The sequence below is a fragment of the Ictalurus furcatus genome, chromosome 24 (genome assembly GCF_023375685.1).
Source record: "Ictalurus furcatus strain D&B chromosome 24, Billie_1.0, whole genome shotgun sequence".
NCBI lineage: Eukaryota > Metazoa > Chordata > Actinopteri > Siluriformes > Ictaluridae > Ictalurus > Ictalurus furcatus.
The window spans coordinates 839837-862032 of record NC_071278.1 but is presented as its reverse complement, the minus strand read 5'-3'; the positions used below and the strand labels follow the sequence as shown (position 1 = coordinate 862032).

General features: G+C 42.3%; 1 protein-coding gene across 1 annotated transcript; it reads right to left on the bottom strand.

Annotated features, from left to right (window-relative positions):
- Positions 1-200: 200 nt before the first annotated feature.
- Positions 201-20822, bottom strand: LOC128600404 (NACHT, LRR and PYD domains-containing protein 12-like). Its single transcript, XM_053612865.1, has 13 exons — positions 20020-20822; positions 17862-17989; positions 17441-17560; positions 15149-16936; positions 14719-14892; positions 14295-14468; positions 12724-12897; positions 8841-9014; positions 7952-8125; positions 6765-6938; positions 5044-5217; positions 1558-1731; positions 201-1277 (listed from the first exon to the last, which is right to left on the bottom strand). The coding sequence occupies exons 2-13, from the start codon at positions 17912-17914 to the stop codon at positions 1271-1273; spliced, it is 3360 nt and encodes a 1119-aa protein (XP_053468840.1). The 5' UTR covers positions 17915-17989; positions 20020-20822; the 3' UTR covers positions 201-1270.
- Between the last annotated feature and the right edge of the window lie 1374 nt (positions 20823-22196).

Here is a 22196-nt window from a genome sequence, read left to right as displayed (position 1 = left end):
CCTTGGACCAGGAGATGGCCTTAGTGAGGGTCAAAGGGCATTTAATGGAAATGACACCTCTTGACCTGCATTGAAGCATGCTTGACCAAGGACTGTTACACACACACACACACACACACACACACACACACAATCATATATTTTGGAGTGATTGTAATGTATATTAAAAATAAACTGGGTCTTGTTCTGTCAATCAGAGTCATTTCAGGATTTCAGAGCGTGAGGATCCTCGACGCGTCGAGACTGTCAGACACTTTGAGTTCGCGTGTACAATGACGTCGGGAGCTGACCAGCAAAACACTCAAGTAAAAGTAAAGAAGTTTGTATTCACAGTCAAAGAACAAACACACTAGAGCATAAAAAAAGTACCTTAACTCTCTGTATATTTTCTATATTCCGCAGATGTTTACATTACTGCTTTAACATAATACTTCATTTTAGTTTTCAAATCATAAATACTCGTCATATTTATTGAAAATAAGCACGCAATATTATGAAGAAATTAATTATTCTTTCTGCTTAATAGTTTGTCTCTTTCACGTCCACTAGCAGTTGATTTGTGTATATAGTGGTATATTTAAGGTATTACAGTGCAACACATAATATATCTATATCTAAATCTATACTGGTTCAGTAGGGGGGAAATCCTGTCCCTACCCAGCTAGGAAAACACGATAAAGGCACTGATGTTCATTTACTGAAGTGTTGATTTGTAATTATTTGTTGGAAATGTAATGTTGTCTTGCATTTTTTCCCCGATTTTATTGTATAGAGTCGGCAAAACTGTTCATTATCCCAAATAGTGGATGGGTGTGTTACTGTAAATAAATTACTCAACACATTACTGCTGGCTGCCTGTACAAAAAAATCCTGGCTGCCTTAAAATTTTTAGTCAGTGTGGCTTTATGAGTAATTTCTTATTAAATAATTATAAACTGACTTTTTAAAAAAAAGTTTAATCAAGTTAAGTTAACATTTTAAAGTAAAGGGAAAAAACATGTTGTCATAGGAGGGGTGCGGAGGCGTCCAACATCATTTTGCCTAGGGCCTCCAAATGTCTAGATCTGATTAAAATGAAGGGGAAATCTTGACTCTCAGTCCACATGGAGAACTGTAAGTCACACCTCTCCTTGAAAGTCCATCTGTTCGGTTTACAGGCATCACACCCTGCAAAAACTTATTTCAGGGAGGTAGCTCCGCCGTCCCAACGCCCACAACACCCCCGCCCCTCACAACCGTCTTCATGGTGTTAGCATCCGATGAAAAGTCTTTACACCCTAAAATAAAAGAAAACAAATGTTTTATAATTAAGCTGACAGGTTGAGCATTAACATTAAACATCAGTGTAATTCTAAATACAAAGTTCAATCAAGTAGAAAAAAAAAACCTCAATGACTCACTAAATCCACACCCGTTTATCAATAAGTAGCTCTTCATGGGATTAGGAACAGGTTACTTACTTACTTTTTACTTCACTAAATAAAACATTAACAATGCCAATATGTCTAATTGTATATTTCTGCTTTTACATGTGTATCTGAAATGTTTATAACGAACCTCAAGTCCTGGAGGATGTAACGTTTATCATCTTTAAGACCGAAGAGAAGCTTCTTTCCCGAGTCTCCTACATTATTAAAATACAGATCCAGTTCTCTCAGGTGTGAGGGGTTTGATCTCAGAGCTGAAGTCAGAGCAGCACAGCCTTCATCTGAGACATCACAATACCACAACCTGCAGAGAGACGAGGACACACTCTTCACTCTCTCAGTTCAGGACTCACAGAGAATCAGGAACTTTATAGACACATTCCCTACCGCCTTGAATCACCATGTATTACTGTGAGCAATAACAACAAAAAAAATAGAAAAATATATGGTATTATTTGCTCATTAGGTGTGCTCTGAAAAGTGGCAAACATGATCCACAGAACTGATTTTCTCAAACCACGATAAACAAGAGCAATTACAATGGAGTAACACTTTTTACTACTGTTGGGGAAATGGGTTTGTGATACAGGTGCAGGTGGTCATGTGACAGTGATGTAATATGGTGCAGTGGCTGCTGAAATGAAGTCCAGAGTTACCTCCTTGATATTTGACAGTGTGTGTGTGTGTGTGTGTAAATAGTCTGCACTTATATAGCACTTTAACCTTAATGGTTCTACAAAGTGCTTTACACTGTTTCTCATTCACCCATTCACACACACCACACACACCACACACACCACACACACACCCCCCACTGGTAGCACAGCTGCCATCCAAAGCGCTAGCTTGCATCGGGAGCAACTTGGGGTTCAGTGTCTTGCCAAAGGACACTTTGGCATGTGGAGTCATGTGGGTCGGGTTAGTGGATAACCCGCGCTACCACCTGAGCCACAGCCACCCCGAGTGTGTGTGTGTTTAAACATTAAACTTTGAAGTAGTAAACTTGAACAAAAGAAGTTCATTTGCTCAAAAAATGAAAGACAAAATCTTGCATGGTATTGGGTAAAGTTCAGCAAGTCATTCTCTCGTTGCGGTCTCAGTGGAGGGAAATGTGAGACTCCTCTTTGCAGCCACATTCCACCTGGCGATCAACTAAAGAGTTGAAGTTCCTCTCTTTCACGCTCCATCCAGAATGAGGGTTAGGCCAGAGAGAGCGGTCAGAGGTTGGTGGACGCTTTTTTGATAGTTCAGTGAGTGATGTTTATCTGGTGTTACATACTCCCAGTTACTGTTAAAGTACTATAATAAAATGGCACCTGTTATCTGTGGATGCATGATATCTACCCTACTAGCCTTTTGAAATTGTACTTAAATTAGACAGTAAACATGTTACTGTTTTAAAATGTGTGTCTGAAAACTGATTTAAAAAACCTGACCTTGACAACCAGCTATAGGCCAATATCAAACCTGCCCTTTATCTTCAAGATTCTACAAAGTTGGTAGCACAGCAGCTCTGCTCGTACTTACACAGGAACAACATTCATGAAATGTATCAGTCAGGGTTTAGACCTCATCATAGCACAGAGACAGCGTTAGTTAAAGTAGTAAATGACCTTCTACTGACCTCTGATCAGGGTTGTGTCTCGCTGCTTGTGTTACTGGACCTTAGTGCAGCTTTTGATACTATAGATCACACTATTCTCCTTGATAGACTAGAAAATGTTGTTGGCATTAAGGGAACAGTCCTCTCCTGGCTCAGGTCTTATCTGACCGATCGTTATCAGTTCGTAGATGTAAATGGAGACTTCTCCACACATACCGAGGTTAAATTTGGTGTTCCACAAGGTTCTGTTTTAGGCCCACTGCTTTTTACTTTATATATGCTACCTCTAGGTCAAATTATTCATAAACATGGAATTAGCTTCCACTGTTATGCTGATGATACACAGCTGTATGTTTCAGCGAAGCCAGAGGACAGACAGCAGCTTAGTAAAGTTGAGGAATGTGTAAAGGACATTAGACGTTGGATGTTAATTAACTTCCTTTTACTTAATTCTGATAAGACAGAAGAACTTGTACTAGGACCACGTGTAGCTAGAAGTGATCTTTCTGATCTCACAGTAACTCTGGATGTTCTTTCTGTTTCATCATGTGCAGCAGTAAAAGACCTTGGAGTGATTATTGACTCCAGTCTATCATCTGATGCTCATGTAGATAATATTACTAGGATAGTCTTCTTTCATGTCAGAAATATTTCTAAGATAAGAAATATATTGTCACTACACGATGCAGAAATATTAGTTCATGCTTTCGTCACCTCTAGACTAGATTACTGTAATGCCTTACTGTCTGGATGTTCCAGTAGGAGCATAAACAAACTCCAGTTAGTCCAGAATGCAGCTGCTAGAGTCCTAACTAGAACCAGAAGATACAACCACATCACCCCGATCTTATCCACACTGCACTGGCTCCCAGTGAAATTTCACATTGATTATAAAATACTACTACTGACCTATAAAGCACTAAACGGTCTCACACCACAGTATCCAAGCGAACTTTTGGTCTTTTATGATCAGTCATGCCTACTTCCATCAAAAGGTGCAGGCTATTTGTTGGTACCTGGAATAGTGAAGGCTACAGCAGGGGGAAGAGCTTTCGCTTATAAAAGCCCCACAGTTATGGAACAGTCTTCCAATTAGTGTTCGGGACTCACAGTCTCATGGTTTAAGTCCAGACTGAAAAATTTGTTTAGTCAAGCTTTTAGTCAGTTTTTTTATTAGGTAAAGGCACATACAGTAACTAGAGGGTTCATGGGCAGAGTGGTATGATAAACTGGGATGTTTGGATGCTGTCGCTCTAATAACAAAACTGTACTTGCACATTTATATTTATGGCATTTGGCAGACGCCCTTATCCAGAGCGGCTTACATTTATCTCATTTATACAACTAAGCAGTTGAGGGTTAAGGGCCTCGTTCAGGGGCCCAGCGGCAGTAGCCTTACAGTGCTAGTATTTGAACTTATGACCTTCTGAACAGTAGTCCAACGTCTTACCCACTGAGCTACCACTGCCCTATTGACAGCAGGTTTGTTTTGACTGGTGTACATCACAAAATATATTGTAAAAATGCTACATTAAGGTTAAACTGAGAGTGTGTGAGAGAGAGCGAGAGAGAGAGAGGTAAAATCATTAGGCAGTTTGCAGTGAAATGAAATGATTTTCCACTTGATTCTGAACCTAGAACCTCTGCTTACACTGTACGATATTTGGCCCAATCCTGTTGTCGCAGGCACAATCTCACATCGTAAAGGATCGTCTTTGATCGTGAGTTGGGATCGGTTTTCGTAGAACGTGTAATGTGACGTGCTCACCGGCGACCAGTTTAGTGCAGCTGCGACCAAAATCATTGACTGACAAAGTTTCAGAAATTTTCCCTTAAAATCTCAGTGTTAGCGCTGATACACAATCATCTAAAATCTACCACCAGGAGGACGGCATATGATTACAAACTGCTGTGCACCCAGTATGGAAGATCATAGTAGCTATCTTCATCATTTAATGAATGATGAACGTTATTGCACGGCAGGTCATGTGACTGTCAGAGAGAAGATCTTACCTCAGTGTCTCCAGTTTACAGTGAGGATTCTCCAGTCCAGCAGAGAGATGCTTCACTCCTGAGTCTCTGAGTTTATTCCAAGACAGATCCAGTTCTCTCAGGTGTGAGGGGTTTGATGTCAGAGCTGAAGTCAGAGCAGCACAGCCTACATCTGAGATATCACAACTACACAACCTGCAGAGAGACAATGACACACTCTTCACTCTCTTTGTGCCTACAGCACAAAATGTACATTTGTTTAAAATGCATTTCAATATTTTATTAAAGTAAAAAAGGGGAAATTGTGTCAAATTGGTTGTTTGATATCCATCATGTGCCAGGCTTTCTATTAGTTTTGTTTGTTTAGCTATGCCTACATGTTTACAGCCAAGAGCATAACAGTTTGGACATTGACAAAGTTAACGTTATTTTAGCTGTTAACCACAGTATACTGAAGGTGAAATTCATGAATATGAGCTCAAAATGCATAATTTCAGATTTAATTTGAGGATATTTACATCCAAATCAGGTAAACGGTGTAGGAATTTTTATACATGTTGTGCCCCCTTTTTTAGGGCCAAAAGAAATTGGAAAACACAATCATAAATTAAATTGTTATTTTTAACACTTGTCTGCAAATCCTTTGCACTCAATTAATGTCTTAAATCTGGAACCCGTAGACATCTCCAGACACTGGGTTTCTCCCATGGTGATGCTCTGCCAGACATTGAGTGCAGATGTCTTAAGGTCCCACTTGTTTTTGGTTTTTTTTGCTTTCAGTTTTGTCTTAAACAAGTCAAATGCATACTAAATTGGATTCAGGCCAAGTGACTGACTTTTTTTAGTCAAAAAAATCCAATGGAAACTAATTCCAGGAAGGGACTCAAGTTCTAAGTGGGGCAATGAAGAAAAAAAAATCCCAACACAAGGGCTACCCAACTGGTCCAAGGAACCATTCAAGTCAATCATTTGGATTTGTTGCTTTACCGCATCGTACACTATATACTCAAAAGTATGTGGACACCTGACCATCACACCCATGTACTTTTTGAACATCCCATTCCAGATTTAGTCCCACTTTGTTGTTAAAATATCCTTCACTCTTCGGGGAAGGCTTTACACTAAATTTTGGACCGTGGCTGAAGTGATTTGTCCATTCAGCCACAAGGGCATTAGTGAGGCCAGGCACTGATGTTGGGTGAGGAAGTGTGAGTTTTCCCATCATTATCCTGACTGATCACAAAAACATAGACTATCACACTACCTAGAGTCCAGCAAGCCATCTAATGGCCTGCCTTGGATGATTAGATCAGAAGGAGAGAGCAAATACCTCTTGTATCCTTGTCAGATGGTCTAGTCAGCATTCAGTTATAAGTAGTTTTATTTATTATTTTGAGAGATATAGACAGTTTAATATTTATTATTAATAGAAAAAGTTTAGTTCAAGACTTGCCAACAGCCACATCCCCTCTGAGCCAAGCCAAGTAAACTTTTACATTCACTATTCCCTTGATTACTATTTTTTTAGCACAAATGGCACAGACACAGAAGAGGAAGTGGTAGTATAAGTACCGAGGCATCCCTACAACTTACTGCAATAAATGGATTAAATAAAAAGCGCTGTTAGGGAAAACTGTTGCATCCCTATTTTGGATCTCTGGATCTCTCTCTCTCTCTCTCTCAGGGTAGAATTACTCAGTGTGCACAGACATGAAATGATACTCTCAGAGAGATGATCTTACCTCAGTGTCTCCAGTTTACAGTGAGGATTCTCCAGTACATCAGAGAGACACTTCACTCCTGAGTCTCCAAGTTCATTCCAAGACAGATCCAGATCTCTCAGGTGTGAGGGGTTTGATGTCAGAGCTGAAGTCAGAGCAGCACAGCCTTCACCTGAGATATCACAATAACACAACCTGCAGAGAGACAATGACACACTCTTCACTCTCTCAGTTCAGGACACACAGATCAATTCAGCAGGAACTTTTTCACCAAAGAGTCACTGCAGTCTGTAATCACATGAAATACAGCAACTTAGTCATGATGTATATAAGAGACATATGTAACCCTGTTCCCTGAGAAGGGAACGATACGTTGCGTGACGCTTGACACTTTGGGAATGCCCCTTGATGGAAACGGTGTCTTATTGTGTGAAATTACGCCAATCAGATTGGCCTGCCTCAGCCAGGTGACGAAGTAGAAACGCATCATGAAGACTATATAAGGCACCCACAAATAACCTCATTCAGCTTCTAGTTGTTTGAAGGAAGATGCAATTTGCAGGCATGAGAGCGCGTGGCTGCGGGGCGGGGCTGCCAACACACACACGGCTGACGGTTGATGATCAGCGCGGCCGCTCTCCACCATCCAGCAGCTGACGGGAGAGTATAAAAGGGTGATCCTCTGCTAGCAAAGGGAGAGAGGGCTTCCAAGGTATGCATGCTAATTTGCTGTGTGCTTCTTGCAGAGGATTCCGACGCAACAGAAGACTCCACCCCCTGGCTGCACCCACGGCCTTGCCTGGCTGCAGAACGGGATCCCAGCCGCTCGGGAAACCCCCAGCACAGCCCTGGCAGTCCAGCAGATGACCCCAGCGCCTGAGGACTTCACCCCACGGCATCACCTTTGCACCCACACCCTCAAGGACTGTAAAATAAACTCTCCACAACTGACACTTAAACGGCCTCCTGTGTGTCTCTGCTCTAGGTTCCCTACACTTGGTTAATACAGAAGTTAATAAAAATTAGTGTGTGTGTGTGTGTGTGTGTGTGTGTGTGTGTGTGTCTAGATAATACATTTTGCACTAAAATGAAATTATTCAACTCCCCAGGATTTGATGCTGAACCTAAAACCTCTGCTTCAGTCTCACTATTAGAGAATGTGTCTTACTGAGGAGCAGGTCATGTGACTCTCAGAGAGATGATCTTACCTCAGTGTCTCCAGTTTACAGTGAGGATTCTCCAGTACAGCAGAGAGACACTTCACTCCTGAGTCTCTGAATTTATTCCTAGACAGATCCAGTTCTCTCAGGTGTGAGGGGTTTGATCTCAGAGCTGAAGTCAGAGCAGCACAGCCTTCATCTGAGACACCACAATAATTCAACCTGCAGAGAGACAATGACACACTCTTCACTCTCTCAGTTCAGGACACACAGGTCAGTTCGGCAGGAACTTTTTCCAAATGTACTTGCGCACCTATATTTAACACAGATTTTTTTTATATAAACCTGTGTTTGCAAATGTTTGATATCCATGAGAGCAGAGTACTTTTGCTAATCTCTTAAACATAAGACCAAAAGGTTAAATATATGAGCTTCTTTGCTCATATTTACCAAGAGTGCCATTATTAATGGAGGGCAGTGTAAACAGTGACATCTCTATGCATGCTAATCTAATGTTTGATATCCCACAAGGTTCTGTTTAATGCCCACTGCTCTTTACTCTATATTCTATATGCTACCTCTGGATAAAATTATTCATCAACATGGATTAGTTTCTGCTTTTATGGTGATGAAGAGGAAAGCCAGACGAGAGTCCCCAGCTTAATAAAGACACTGGATGCTTATTAACTTCCTTTGACTTAATTCTGACAGAAGAACTTTTACTAGGACCACGTGCAGCTAGAAGTAATCTTTCTGATCACACAGATACTCTGGATGGACTTTCTGTTGCATCATGTGCAGCAGTAAAAGACCTTGGAGTGATTATTGACCCCGGTCTTTCATTTGAAGCTCATGTAAATATTACTAGGATAGATTTCTTTCATCTCAGAAATATTGCTAAGATAAGAAATATAGTATCTCCGAGAGATGATCTTACCTCAGTGTCTCCAGTTTACAGTGAGGATTCTCCAGTCCAGCAGAGAGACGCTTCACTCCTGAGTCTCGGAGTTCATTTTCAGACAGATCCAGTTCTTTCAGGTGTGAGGGGTTTGATCTCAGAGCTGAAGTCAGAGCAGCACAGCCTTCATCTGAGATATCACAACTACACAACCTGTAGCGAGACAACACACTCTTCACTCTCTCAATTCAAATCAATCACATTCATCAGCATGTTGAACATCCTATTCCGAAACCATGAGTATTAATATGCAGTTGTTCCCCCTTTTCTGCTATAACAACATCCACTCTTCTGGGAAAGCTATCCACTAGATTTTTCAGTGTGGCTGTGGGGATTTGTGCTTATTCAGCAACAAGTTGGGTTCAGTGATGTGCACATATTCTATCCACAATTGATGTGATAATCATCATTCAAACATTGACCCCTCCTAACTGTGTGGGGGTTTTCAATATTACACCTCCACCTATCTAACTGACTTTTCCCATAGCATTTGCTCAACAGTTTGAGGGTATCTGTGCTCAGGTCCAGCAGTTAAAGATATGTGGAAACTGAGTGCAGGTATTCACCAGTGTGACCTTAATCATGCAGGGAGATAGAGAATCCTTTCATAAATATACTGATAGTTTCTTAATGCAGAAGTAAACTGTGGCTACAGGTCGGTGGCCGGCGCACAAGAAGCAAAGACTGCTCCGCCCGCGACTGCCGCTGTGGTGCTGAAGACACAGCTCTGCTTCAGCACCACCAATGTTTTGGATTACGTGCAGGAGATGCAGGGGAGGATCGGCCGAGCGGCCCCGATTGTCCAGGAACATATGAGAGCCGCCCAGGAGATGCAGAAACGAGGGTACAACCACCCAGCGCTTCCCCGGGAGTTCCAGCCTGGCAATCGGGTACTCCTGCTAGTGCCGAACAGCTCCTGCAAGTTTCTAGACTGGTGGCAGGGTCCATACACAATCCTCGAGTGGAAGGGTGCCATGAACTATTGCCTGCAGCAGCCCAGTAACTGAGCAGAGATACAAACGTACCACGCGAACCTGCTAAAAAAATGGGTAAAGCCGGTGCCAGTAGTGTCTGCGTTCGCGGCCCTGGACACGAGTCAAAACAAGGGTTCCTTGGTCCTGCTGGGTGAAGAGCTCACCCCCACACAAAGACAGGAGCTATCAGAGTTGGTGGGTCAATTCACTGATGTTTTCTCTACCTCTCCGGGAATTTCGCAGGTGGTCCACCATGAGATCAAGACCCACCCAGGAGTGGTGGTATGGCAGCGGCAGTATTGTGTCCTGGAGGCCCGCCGCAAGGCTATCGAGAAGGAGGTCAGCCGAATGCTCCAGGACAACATCATAGAGGAGTCCAACAGCCCCTGGTCCAGCCCCATCTTAGTCATGACGAAGCCCAACGGAAGTATATGCCTCTGAAACGACTTCCGGAAGCTGAACCAGGTCTCTGATTTTGACAGCAATCCCGTCCCCTGAGTGGACAACCTAGTGGAGCGATTGGGGAGGGCCCGGTTCATATCCACACCGGACCTAAGTAAAGGCTACTGGCAAGTGGCACTGGCCTCTGAGGCGAGACCGAAGACGGCCTTCAGTATGGCAAACGGCCACTGGCAGTACCGGGTTCTCCCCTTCAGGCTGCACAGAGCGCCTGCAACGTTCCAGCGGCTGATGGACATTGTCCTGCGACCCCATTGTGCATTCGCAGCCTCCTATCTGGACGACGTGGTCATCCACTCCTCCACTTGGTCAGATCACCTGTTCCACCTGGGGGAGGTCCAGAAGGGGCTCCGGTAGGTAAGGCTGACAGCCAACCCCATAAAGTGCCACCTGGGGCTGACCGAGGCACAGTACCTAGAGTACCATATTGGCCGGGGCTTACTGAAGCCACAGATGAAGAAAATTGAGGCAGTGAAAGACTATCCCCGGCCTACGCTGAAAAATCAGGTACGTGCCTTCTTGGGGTTGGCAGGGTACTACTGCAGGTTCATGCCTAACTTCTCCTCTGTAGCCTCCCCTCTCTCAGATCTCACAAAGAAGGGCCAGCCGAACCCAGTGAAATGGTCTGCAGAGGTGGAGCGGGCGTTCTAAGCCCTGAAAGAAGCTCTCACCAGCACCCCAGTGCTGCGTAACCCGGACTTCGCCCTTCCATTCACCATGCACACAAATGTATCCGAGACCGGGCTGGGCACAGAGGAACACCCGGTCCTCTACATCAGCAGAAAGTTGTCCCCAGCTGCGAGGAGATATGCTGCCATGGAAAGAGAGGCCCTGGCGATAAAGTGGGCCATCAAGGAGCTGCGGTACTACCTGGCCGGTCGACACTTCTTCCTGGTGACAGACCACGCCCCACTGCAGTGGATGGCCAAGGACACTAACGCCAGGGTAACCCGATGGTTCCTCTCATTGCAGGATTTCTCTTTCCAGGTCCAGCACCAGGCGGGGACCCAACATGGGAATGCAGATAGCCTCTCACGACGTGATGCACTGTGGGCCCGACCCACAACGACAGTAGGCTCCGAGCTGAGGGTGGGTGCTGTGGCGACAGGCACACAAGAAGCAAAGATCGCTCCTCCGGCAACTGCCACTGTGGTGCTGAAGAGACAGCACCGCTTCAGCACTACCAATGTTTTGGACAGCCGGAGAGCATGTGGCTGTGGGGCGGGGCCGCCGACACACACACGGCTGGTGGATGATAAGCAGCGCGGCAGATTTCCACCTTCCAGAAGCTGATGGGAGAGTATAAAAGGGTGATCCTCCGCTCGCAAATGGAGAGAAGGCTCTCCAGGCACGTGCACTAATCTGTGTTGTGTTTTTTTCAGACGAGACCAACACGATCAAAAACTCCGCCCCCTGATTACACCAGCGGCGTTGCCTGAGGGAAAGAAGGGATCCCTGGAACTCGGGGAAACCCCAGCACAACCCCGGCAGCCCTGCAGACGACTGAGCACTTCATCTCAGGGTCACACTTTTGCACACACGCACACACACTCTTACGGACTTTGTAAATAAAAATTCTCCACCGCCAGGGCAGCAATGTTCTTTTTGGAGAGAAGTGGCTTTCTCCTTGCAGTCCTGCCACGCACACCGTTGTTGTTCAGTGTTCTCCTGATGGTGGACTCATGAACATTAACATTAGCCAATGTGAGAGAGGTCAATTTAGTTGGTTAGAAGTTCCCCTGGATTCCTCTGTGACGTCGTGGACTATTACACGTCTTGCTCTTGGAGTGATCTTTGTTCGTCTCCACTCCTCGGGAGGGTAACAATGGTGTTGAATTTCCTCCATTTGTACACAATCTGACTGTGGATGGGTGGAGTCCAAACTCTTTAGAGGTGGTTCTGTGACCTTTTCCAGCCAGATGAGCTTCAACAACTTTTTTTCCTGAGGTCCTCAGCATATCTTTTGTTCGTACCATGATACATTTCAACAAACATGTGTTGTGAAGATCAGGCTCTGATAGATCCCTGTTCTTTAAATAAAACAGGACGCTCACTCACTCCTGATCGTCATCCCACTGACTCTAATTTCACCTTCACATTAACTGCTAATCCTAGAGGTGCATATACTTTTACCTCTCACAGATATGTAATATTGGATCATTTTCCTCAATAAATAAATTAACAAATATAATATTCTTGTCTCATTTGTTTAATTGGTTTCTCTTTATCTACTTTTAGGACTTGTGTGAAAATCAGATGCTGTTTTAGATCATATTTATAGAAAATTCTAAAGAGTTCACAAACTTTCAAGCACCACTGTATGCCTTCTCAGGATATTTGATGCTGAACCTAAAACCTCTGCTTCAGTCTCACTATTAGAGAATGTGTCTTACTGAGGAGCAGGTCATGTGACTCAAAGATTATCCTACCTCAGAGTCTCCAGTTTACAGTGAGGATTCTCCAGTCCGGTAGAGAGAAACTTCACTCCTGAGTCTCTGAGATAATTCCTAGATAGATTCAGTTCTCTCAGGTGTGAGAGATCTGATCTCAGAACTGAAGTCAAAGCAGCACAGCCTTCACCTGAAACACCACAACGCTCCAACCTGCAGAGAGACAATGACACACTGTTCACTCGCTCAGTTCAGGACACACAGATCAGTTCAGCAGGAGGCACTGCAGTATTTAATCACTATGAAATACAGCATCTTAATCATGAATTATATGAGTGCAATAACAGTGCAATAAGGATATAAAGCGATCAGCCATAACATTAAAACCAATGAACCAGGTGAAGTGACGTACATTGATTATCTCGTTATAGCAGCACCTGTAAAGGGGTGGGATATATTAGGCAGCAGGTGAACAGTCGGTTGTGGAAGTTGACGTGTTGGAAGCAGGAGAAATGGGCGAGTGTAAGGTTCTGATAGACTTGAACACAGGCTAGATTGTGATGTCTAGATGACTGGATCAGAGCTTCTCCAAACAGCAGGTGCTGTGGGGTGTTCCCGGTATGCAGGGGTTGGTACCTACCAAAAGTTCTCCAAGGAAGAAGAACCAGTGACCTGACACAATACCTACACAATATTAAGCAGGTGTTTTTTTTTGTTATTGTTGATCGATGTATGTCAGGGCCGTAGTTCATTATCATGGCCAATTTAATACTACAGGATCGCACATTTTACTTTCTCTTTCTTTTAATGGACTCCCAATAAACACACATTGTAGGTGATGTAAACCACAGCAACAATAAAAATTCTAATTAAAACATCATTCAGTGATCGTTAGAACTGTGGATTTAAACACTAGTTAAAATGATCCCTCTCTCCTTCTGTTGAGCCACACACGATTTTATGGAGATACTAGAGATCCTGATCCTTTCTGCTCTCCGGACCTGTCTGATCCGTTCTGATGCCCTGCCTCTGGATGGAGCTCTCATCTACTCCAATTCCAGATGGACACACTCACTGTATTTGCTGGGACTACGGTTGCTTCTAAGGCCAAAAAGACTTTATATTAAACCATAATGAACTTTCTTTTACTTTTACACTATCTGTCGTTACACAGATGAGGACGGGTTCCCTTCGGAGTCTGGTTCCTCTCAAGGTTTCTTCCTCTTAACATCTTAGGGAGTTTTTCCTCACCACCGTCTCCACCAGCTTGCTCAACTGGGATAAATTCACACATTGAAAATCTGTATCCCGTGTTTATGTTTCTGTAAAGCTGCTTTCAGACAATGTCCGTTGTAAAAAGCGCTACACAAAAAACTGAATTGAAAGTGCTTCGATACAAAAGCCACTCATTTATCTGAACACAGATGAGTTACGATGCTTCATAAATGCCTCCTAGAGGACACACTCACATTACGTGCGAGTATGTAGTAAACAGTTCACCCTGTGCAAGTCTCGATGCACGACACCCTGATGTGCACACAGACGGGCTTGCAGAAGTATGAATTAGCCTTGAGGAGCAGGTCATGTGACTCTCAGAGAGATGATCTTACCTCAGTGTCTCCAGTTTACAGTGAGGATTCTCCAGTACAGCAGAGAGACACTTCACTCCTGAGTCTCTGAGATAATTCCCAGACAAATCCAGTTCTCTCAGGTGTGAGGGGTTTGATCTCAGAGCTGAAGTCAGAGCAGCACAGCCTTCACCTGTGAAACGACAACTACACAACCTGCAGAGAGACAATGACACACTCTTCACTCTCTGAGGACACACAGATCAGAACTCCCTCAGTCACTGAACTGTAAGTTGAATGGAGAAATTATTCACTTTCCCGTTATGCCTTGGAGAATACAGAATCATGGACTTATGTTATACACATGACATCATAATGAGAAAAAAAAGACAAAAATTGGGGAGGGGTTGCTTTTACACTAGTCAAGATTTAATGTATGCAAAGTGACTCTCAGAGATGATCTTACTTCAGTGCCTCCAGTTTACAGTAAGGATTCTTCACTCCAGGAGCAAGATACTTCATTCCTGAGTCTTTGAATCTATTCCCAGACAGATCCAGTTCTCTCAGACTGGAGGATTCAGAGCTGAGAACTGAGGCCAAAGCTACACAACCTTTCTGTTTCAGGTAACAGTCTTTAAACCTGAAAGGAATAACAAAATACATGGCACAGTAGCATTAGTGTACATTATCGAACAAGTTATTAAACACTCCCAAAATACAAATATCAAATACAAATCCAAGTAGCTCATGTTTCAACATGCTGCACATATATCCAGTTTCACATCAGATTTACGAATCCTCTGAGATCCATCAGTGTCTGAAAGTTCTTATAAAGTTCTTTCAGCTTCTCTGCTGCTAACATTAACAGTATAACAGTCATATTCAGCATTACTTACTCAGCTTTTCTGGATGCTGCAACCACAGGCAGGAGCTTCAGAAGAACCTCCTCTGATGTCCAGTGTTTGTTGGTATATTTATTAAGGACAAACACATCCTGTTCCTGCATTGATGTCAGTAACACAAACACCACAGCTGACCACTGAGAAGAAGAAAGTTCACTTTGCTGTAAACTTCCAGATTGCAGGTAGTGTTGGACTTCCTCAACTAGAGAATGATCATCCAGTTCATACAGACAGTGGAACAGATTGATGGATTTCTCTGGTGAGGGATTCTCTCTGATCTTCTTCTTAATGTAATGAACCGTTTCCTGTGTGCTGTGAGAGCCACTTCCTGTCTGTGTCACTATGGTTTGTAAGAGGATCTGATTGGACTCCAGTGACAGACCCAGAAGAAAGCGAAGGAAAAGATCCAGATGTCCATTTTCACTCTGTAAAGCCTGATCTACAGCACTCTTGTGGACATCTGAGATCGTAACCTTGTGACTAAATATCTTCAAGTTATTTGGCTTTTTAAAAAGATTTTCATTTTCGTTCATGAAGACCAGGTGCACATATAGAGCTGCGAGGTGTTCCTGAATGCTCAGATGAACAAAGCAGAACACTTTACTCTGGTGAAGCCCAAACTCCTCTCTGAAGATCTGTGTACACACACCTGAATACACTGATGCTTCTGTCACATCAATGCCACACTCCATCAGGTCTTCCTCATAGAAGATCAGGTTGCCTTTCATCAGCTGCTGAAAAGCCAGTTTACCCAGTTTCAGAACCATTTCTGTATCTGTCTCTCTGCTCTTTGTGTACTTTTTCTTTATGACGTTTGTCTGAATGATGAGGAAGTGTGTGTACATTTGAGTCAGAGTCTTGGGGATCTCTCCACTCTCTGCTTCACCCAACATTCTCTCTAGAACAGTGGCTGAAATCCAGCAGAAGACTGGGATGTGGCACATGATGTAGAGGCTTCTTAATGACTCCAGGTGTGTGATGACTCTGTTGCTCAGGCTCTGATCACTGATCCTCTTCCTGAAATATTCCTCCTTCTGTGGGTCATTGAACCCTCGTACCTCTGTGAGTCGATGGACCCACTCAGAGGGGATTTGATCAGCTGCTGCTGGTCGGGAGGTGATCCAGATGAGAGCAGAGGGAAGCAGATTCCCTTTGATCAGGTTTATCAGCAGCACATGCACTGATGCTGATTCAGTTACATCACACAACCTCACTGTGTTCTGGAAATCCAGAGGGAAACGACACTCATCCAAACCATCAAAAATGAACAGAACTTTGTACAGGCTGGAAATGTTTGTTTCTTTTAACTCCTTATAAAAGAAATGAAGAAGCTCCATCAGACTCCGGTTTCGATCCTGCATTAAATTGAGCTCTCTGAAAGGAAGTGGAAATATGAGATGAACATCCTGATTTGTTTTCCCTTCAGCCCAGTCTAGAATGAATTTCTGCACAGAGACTGTTTTTCCAATGCCAGCGACTCCCTTTGTCAGAACGCTCCTGATGGGTTTGTCTTCTTCAGATAAGGGCTTAAAGATCTCACTGCATTTGATTGGTGTTTCCTCTGTTGCTGCTCTCCTGGATGCTGCCTCGATCTGTCTCACCTCATGTTCATTATTGACTTTTCCACTGTCTCCTTCTGTGATGTAGAGCTCTGTGTAGATCTCATGCAGAAGTGTTGGGTTTCCCTGGTTTGTTATCACCTCATTTACATGCTGAAACTTCTTTATCAGATTTAATTTGTATTTCTCCAGAAGATGAGGTTCAGTGGTTCCAGACTTACACCTGTAACACGGTAACAGACATGTAGTGAGAAATCAAGCACAATCTCTGTCATTGATTAAATATGTACTTGATAATCTAATCAGTCTGTGGAAATAATCAGCAGGAAGTAATTAGAGAGATGTTTATAATACCAGCGTTATAATAATCCACTGTCACTGCTGAGTTTGATCTTACCCTGTATCTCTGATCTCCTGATTAACTGTTATATATATCATACACCATTGTTACACCATTGTCCATATTACCTAAACTTATGTTTTAAAATGTCACCACATCAATGATACTGTTACTACAGAAACGATAACATATTAGAACGAGTTACATGTTACAGCTGGAACTACTGCCTGAGCTGGAACCATGATGCCTACAGAGATATTATTTCTTAGGCAAAAGATCTTGGCAGATTTACTCAGAAGCTTTGATAATGCAGGTTCATTATCATTATCATTATCTACCATCAATATTAACTAAAAAAAAAAATCATCTCCTGTCAGGAGACGTTACCTGTGTGTAGATGAGAAGTCTTCATTTTTCCTTTTTTTTGGTGGAGGATCTGTACCCACATCACTGTTCATGGAGACACTGCGAGGTCCTGGACAGTCTGATGTCTTTTCCCAGGTTTCACTATTCAACAACACACACTTTTTACTATTAATCATTTACCAGGTAGTCAGTAGATAGTGTAGTAATAGTCTCATTACAAAAGATTTTGAATGGAAATGAAAAGGGTTTTGATTTATAAGGCTTGTGCTGTTTCTTTCCTTTCTTTTTATTTTTTGTTTCACTCCTCATCACACTTTATGGACACAGCTTGGTACTACAATGGTCTGCTATGATTTTATTGGATTTTTACTCTATAATGTAAATACAGTCCTTAAATTCTCATTAAATATTTGTGTCTAAGTTACAGTAGCAGAAGCTTCACCTCATCTTTAATTGTTGAGATCCATCAGGTTGGAGAGGATTAGAGTGATCCATCTTTCACTATTAGTAAAGAAACGTTATTGGTCATGGACAGACAGCTGTGTACGACCGGCCTGATCTCTTCTCAGTCTATATAGATACAGACAGACAAAAATTAACAAACGAATAAATTAATGAACAAACAAATGAACAAATAAATAAATATGCAGGCAAGTTTCACCAGTTAAACATTTATTTTTAGGGGAAAGAAATTTAATACATTTTGGTAATATAACATTTATAATGTTAACAGCATTAAATTACATAAATGTACAAATTGGGATACATTCAGGAAGTTGTACTTCTTATAGACCATCATAAGTAACAAAAAGTCCTCAGGTTGATCATGCTTTTAGGTCTGCTTTGATCAGTCCCTCCAGGATTTAGCGATTTTATGATCGCAGAAATCACCAGAGTTTCCGCAGATTCGGGCCAAGACATGTGACGTCATCACGACGTGCATTCGGCCGAAGCCCTCTTCGATTCACGAGCATCAACATGAGTACGGCTAATTTACAGTTTCATTTACCAACAAACATCACTGTGAAAGACCGTGCGGAACCATTTCATGTGATTGTAATTTCACCAACTCAAATAGTTTTCCACACAAAAAGTACAGAAAAACTCTGCAACTTGTGTCGCAAAATTTGAACAAAGCCGCAGCAAAATCAAGCATTTTTGTCTGCAACAATCATAAAAAACTCCACGAAATCCTGTACGGACTGCCTGGTCCATCTTTATTGTGTTATAATACCATTATACTGGGGGGGGGGATACAATTAAATATAAAAAACATAGATATTGAATAAAGTGTGGTATTTTTGCTGATCTTAGCAAACCTGTATTCTACCCATCCCACGGGATTCCCACACCATCCTGAATGTAATTCCTACATGAATTCAGGTGTTTAACTCTACAGAACTTGTTAAGGAATAATCCAGTAGTCTCTAAGGCTCTGTTAGACTGTTTAAAAGCAACAAATCTGATTAAAAGAATGTAGTATAGGAGTGTTTTTGTTAGCTTGTTTTCCCCCTCAACATGGATGCTCCATACTCCATCACAGTAGGTGGCGGAAATGCACCAAAAGTTTGTTTGCCACCCGCCGTACACCCCGAATAATGAGGAGGAGGAGGAGGAGGAGAAGAAGAACCCTTATGGACTGTACACCGCGACACTGAGCACGGTGGTAAACCCCCTGAGCAGGTGGTGTTCTCGGCACTCTACAGTTATAAACTCCATCAGTAGCTCATGACCACAGCGGCATTCCTGCACCCTCGGTGTAAACACACAGAGTACCGCGGTCCTGTCAGCGCGTGTGTCCGGATTTAGCTAGCCGAATGGCTGTGTCGGGATTTAGCTAGCCGAATGGCTGTGTCGGGATTTAGCTAGCCGAATGGCTGTGTCGGGATTTAGCTAGCCGAATGGCTGTGTCGGGATTTAGCTAGCCGAATGGCTGTGTCCGGATTTAGCTAGCCGAATGGCTGTGTCGGGATTTAGCTAGCCGAATGGCTGTGTCCGGATTTAGCTAGCCGAATGGCTGTGTCCGGAAAGCTGTCGCTGCGATGTTTAATTAAAAACGAGAACACAGCCATCCCTGATTTCACCGAGCAGACAGCTGTAGTCTTAATAAATCCAGATTATTGTGGAGAGAGCGAACACTGGAGAGGAGAATGAACGGTAGAGCCGGGAGGCTAGGGTTAGCCTTTAGCCTAGCACGGACGCCGGCTCGCTTGACCCGCTCACTCGCACACCGTTTCCGGCGCCCTCTGTCCTGCCCGGCGGCATTAATCAACACCGCGGTCCCGGGGCCTGGTTCTCCTAGCAGCCCGAGATCGTGGAACTCTTACCGTAATCCATCGTTTATTTCTCCTGAGCTTTGTTTATCCAGTGTTCAGCAGAAGTCGGCAATGATGGACTTATAAACGACTATATTAGTTTAACCTCAGTAATGAGAGCTGTGTTCACTTTCATTTATTTTGCCGAGACGAGAAATGTCTACAATAAAAGAACGAATATCCAGTCAAACATCTCTCATTCATACATTCATTTACATACATTATTTATTCATTCATTCATTCATTCATTCATACACACGAAATTAAAATAGTGAAATATTTTACCTTCAGGTAACAATCCTCATTGTGTTAGCCTTCACTTCACTTGTGTCAAGGCTTCATAAACGCTTTCACTTTCATATGTGTAGAACTGGTTTCACATTTACAGCCACACTGAATTACAGACTTAAAGGTACACTCTGTGACACCTGGCCCTGCAGCAGTTAAAAATATAACCTCATGTATTTTGAGGAATATGACTGTGCTTGAATGTGCTTCGGCTCTGTGTGGATGAAAACGGTTCGCGGCGGCCAGTGTGAGGGGAAAATGGATATACGCCGTTTTGTTTTGTTTTTTAAACCAGTAAAGTTGTTGAAACTGAAACAGTAGCATCCTCTTGAAAACAAGGTATGTACACGTCCGAACATGACCTGAGCAGAGCAGAAGGAAAGATAATGAACTCTGTGTGGCACTGCAGCAGCTAAACCCATACAGTGATACAGCTCTGCCTCCTCTTGGCTAGACCACCTAACCAGCCTAGTTACAGAAGTCTGTAAAGTCTGTTTGAAAAGTTAACAGTCTGGTAGTTCTACAAAACAGCGGCAACACCCGAGGCAAGTTTTGTAATAAATCCAACTTCTTCTGATCATGTCATACATTGCCAGCCAAGTTACCTCAGCGTCCATAAAACTAAATTAGGCTACTAACTGAGCTGGAACAAATGCATGGAGAAGAATCTGGGCTCAGTCCCGAATGATTAACAGTCCAGCTAATTAATCAGCGCTTGGTTTTGACTAATTAGAATGTAGCATGGTACCTTACTTATGGGGTTTGGGCGCCAGACAGTTCAAATTAACCGTCACTTATAATTTATCATTTATAACTTGGACATCACTCAGTGATGCATACATACAACGTATATACTGTATGTGTGACACTAAGAATAACAAGTGACAATAACAAAAAAAATCAATTATATACACACACACGTGGATTTTATTGGACTCCTTTTGAACATGGGTCAGTTCTGAGTTTAAAAAGAGAGGAAACACCCTTTAATAATCTCGTTAGTGTAATTTTTGTGTTCGTGTGCTTTTGAAGAACGTTTGCATCATTTAAAACAATTCAAAATGGCAAACATTATATTTAGAATGAAATCCTTTCAAGGGAATACGTGTGTGTGTGTGTAGACGGTGAGAGTGTGGAAATTAATTATTATATATCAGTTATACAGTGTCTATAATAGTATATATGTCAACAACATTTTAGACCGTTAAGGGTGATAAAAATACACAGGCCTCGTTCCCTCAAACTTCTAGATTACTGTAGATAAAATAACATTTTATGTTGTTATAGTACATATTTATTTACTGTTACATTACTTTTTTTTGTTTTTTTTTTTACATATTTAATACGTGTTATAATTTATTATATAATTCTGGGGTTTTTTGGGGGGTGTTTTTTAACAAAAATCTGATATTTGTTAATACTGAACTGAAAGAAAAAAGGGAAGAGAGACCGAAAGGGAAAGAACAAACTGATTAATTTATCTGACAGAAAAAAAAACCCAGGAAGACAGAAAACAGACAGGAAATAGAATGAATTCAGCCTTTATTATAATCGTTAGTGGAAGCATGGTTTTTTCCTGACAGAGGTAAGAGCAGAAATATTTCAATATTATTTGCATTTCAGAATTGAAACAGTCAGCAGTTTGACGCGAGCCCTTCCTGTGTGGGGTTTCAATACATCGACAGCAACACGTGCATGTACACTTACTTACTAATGGACCGGTAGAAAAAAAAACCCAAAAGATTTAAAGTATCTTATAAGTTCATTAACAGGCTTAAAACACACAATACAACGTTTATCCACAAGATGATGATTCTGATCTCTTTATTTACTTATTTAATTTAGTGTGCAGCTCCTAAAGTCCACCGTACGACTAATATTTCATTTAATATTATTATTAATAAGGAAACTATAATGGAACACGCTGAGCGCAATCCCTCATTAACAACGCTGACAAAACTAAAGAGAAATCACACGTAACACCGAGCAAATGTCAACATTAAGCCTTACATTTACACACAACCCCAGTTCATCAGAAATATTTGTATTAAGACTGTTAATAAGGGTTAATAAGAGTGTTATTGGTTCATAATCAAAGATAATGTTCATTTAATCTAAAGAGAGTGTAGTGTGTGTCATCACACACACACACACACACCCAATACAAACAGATC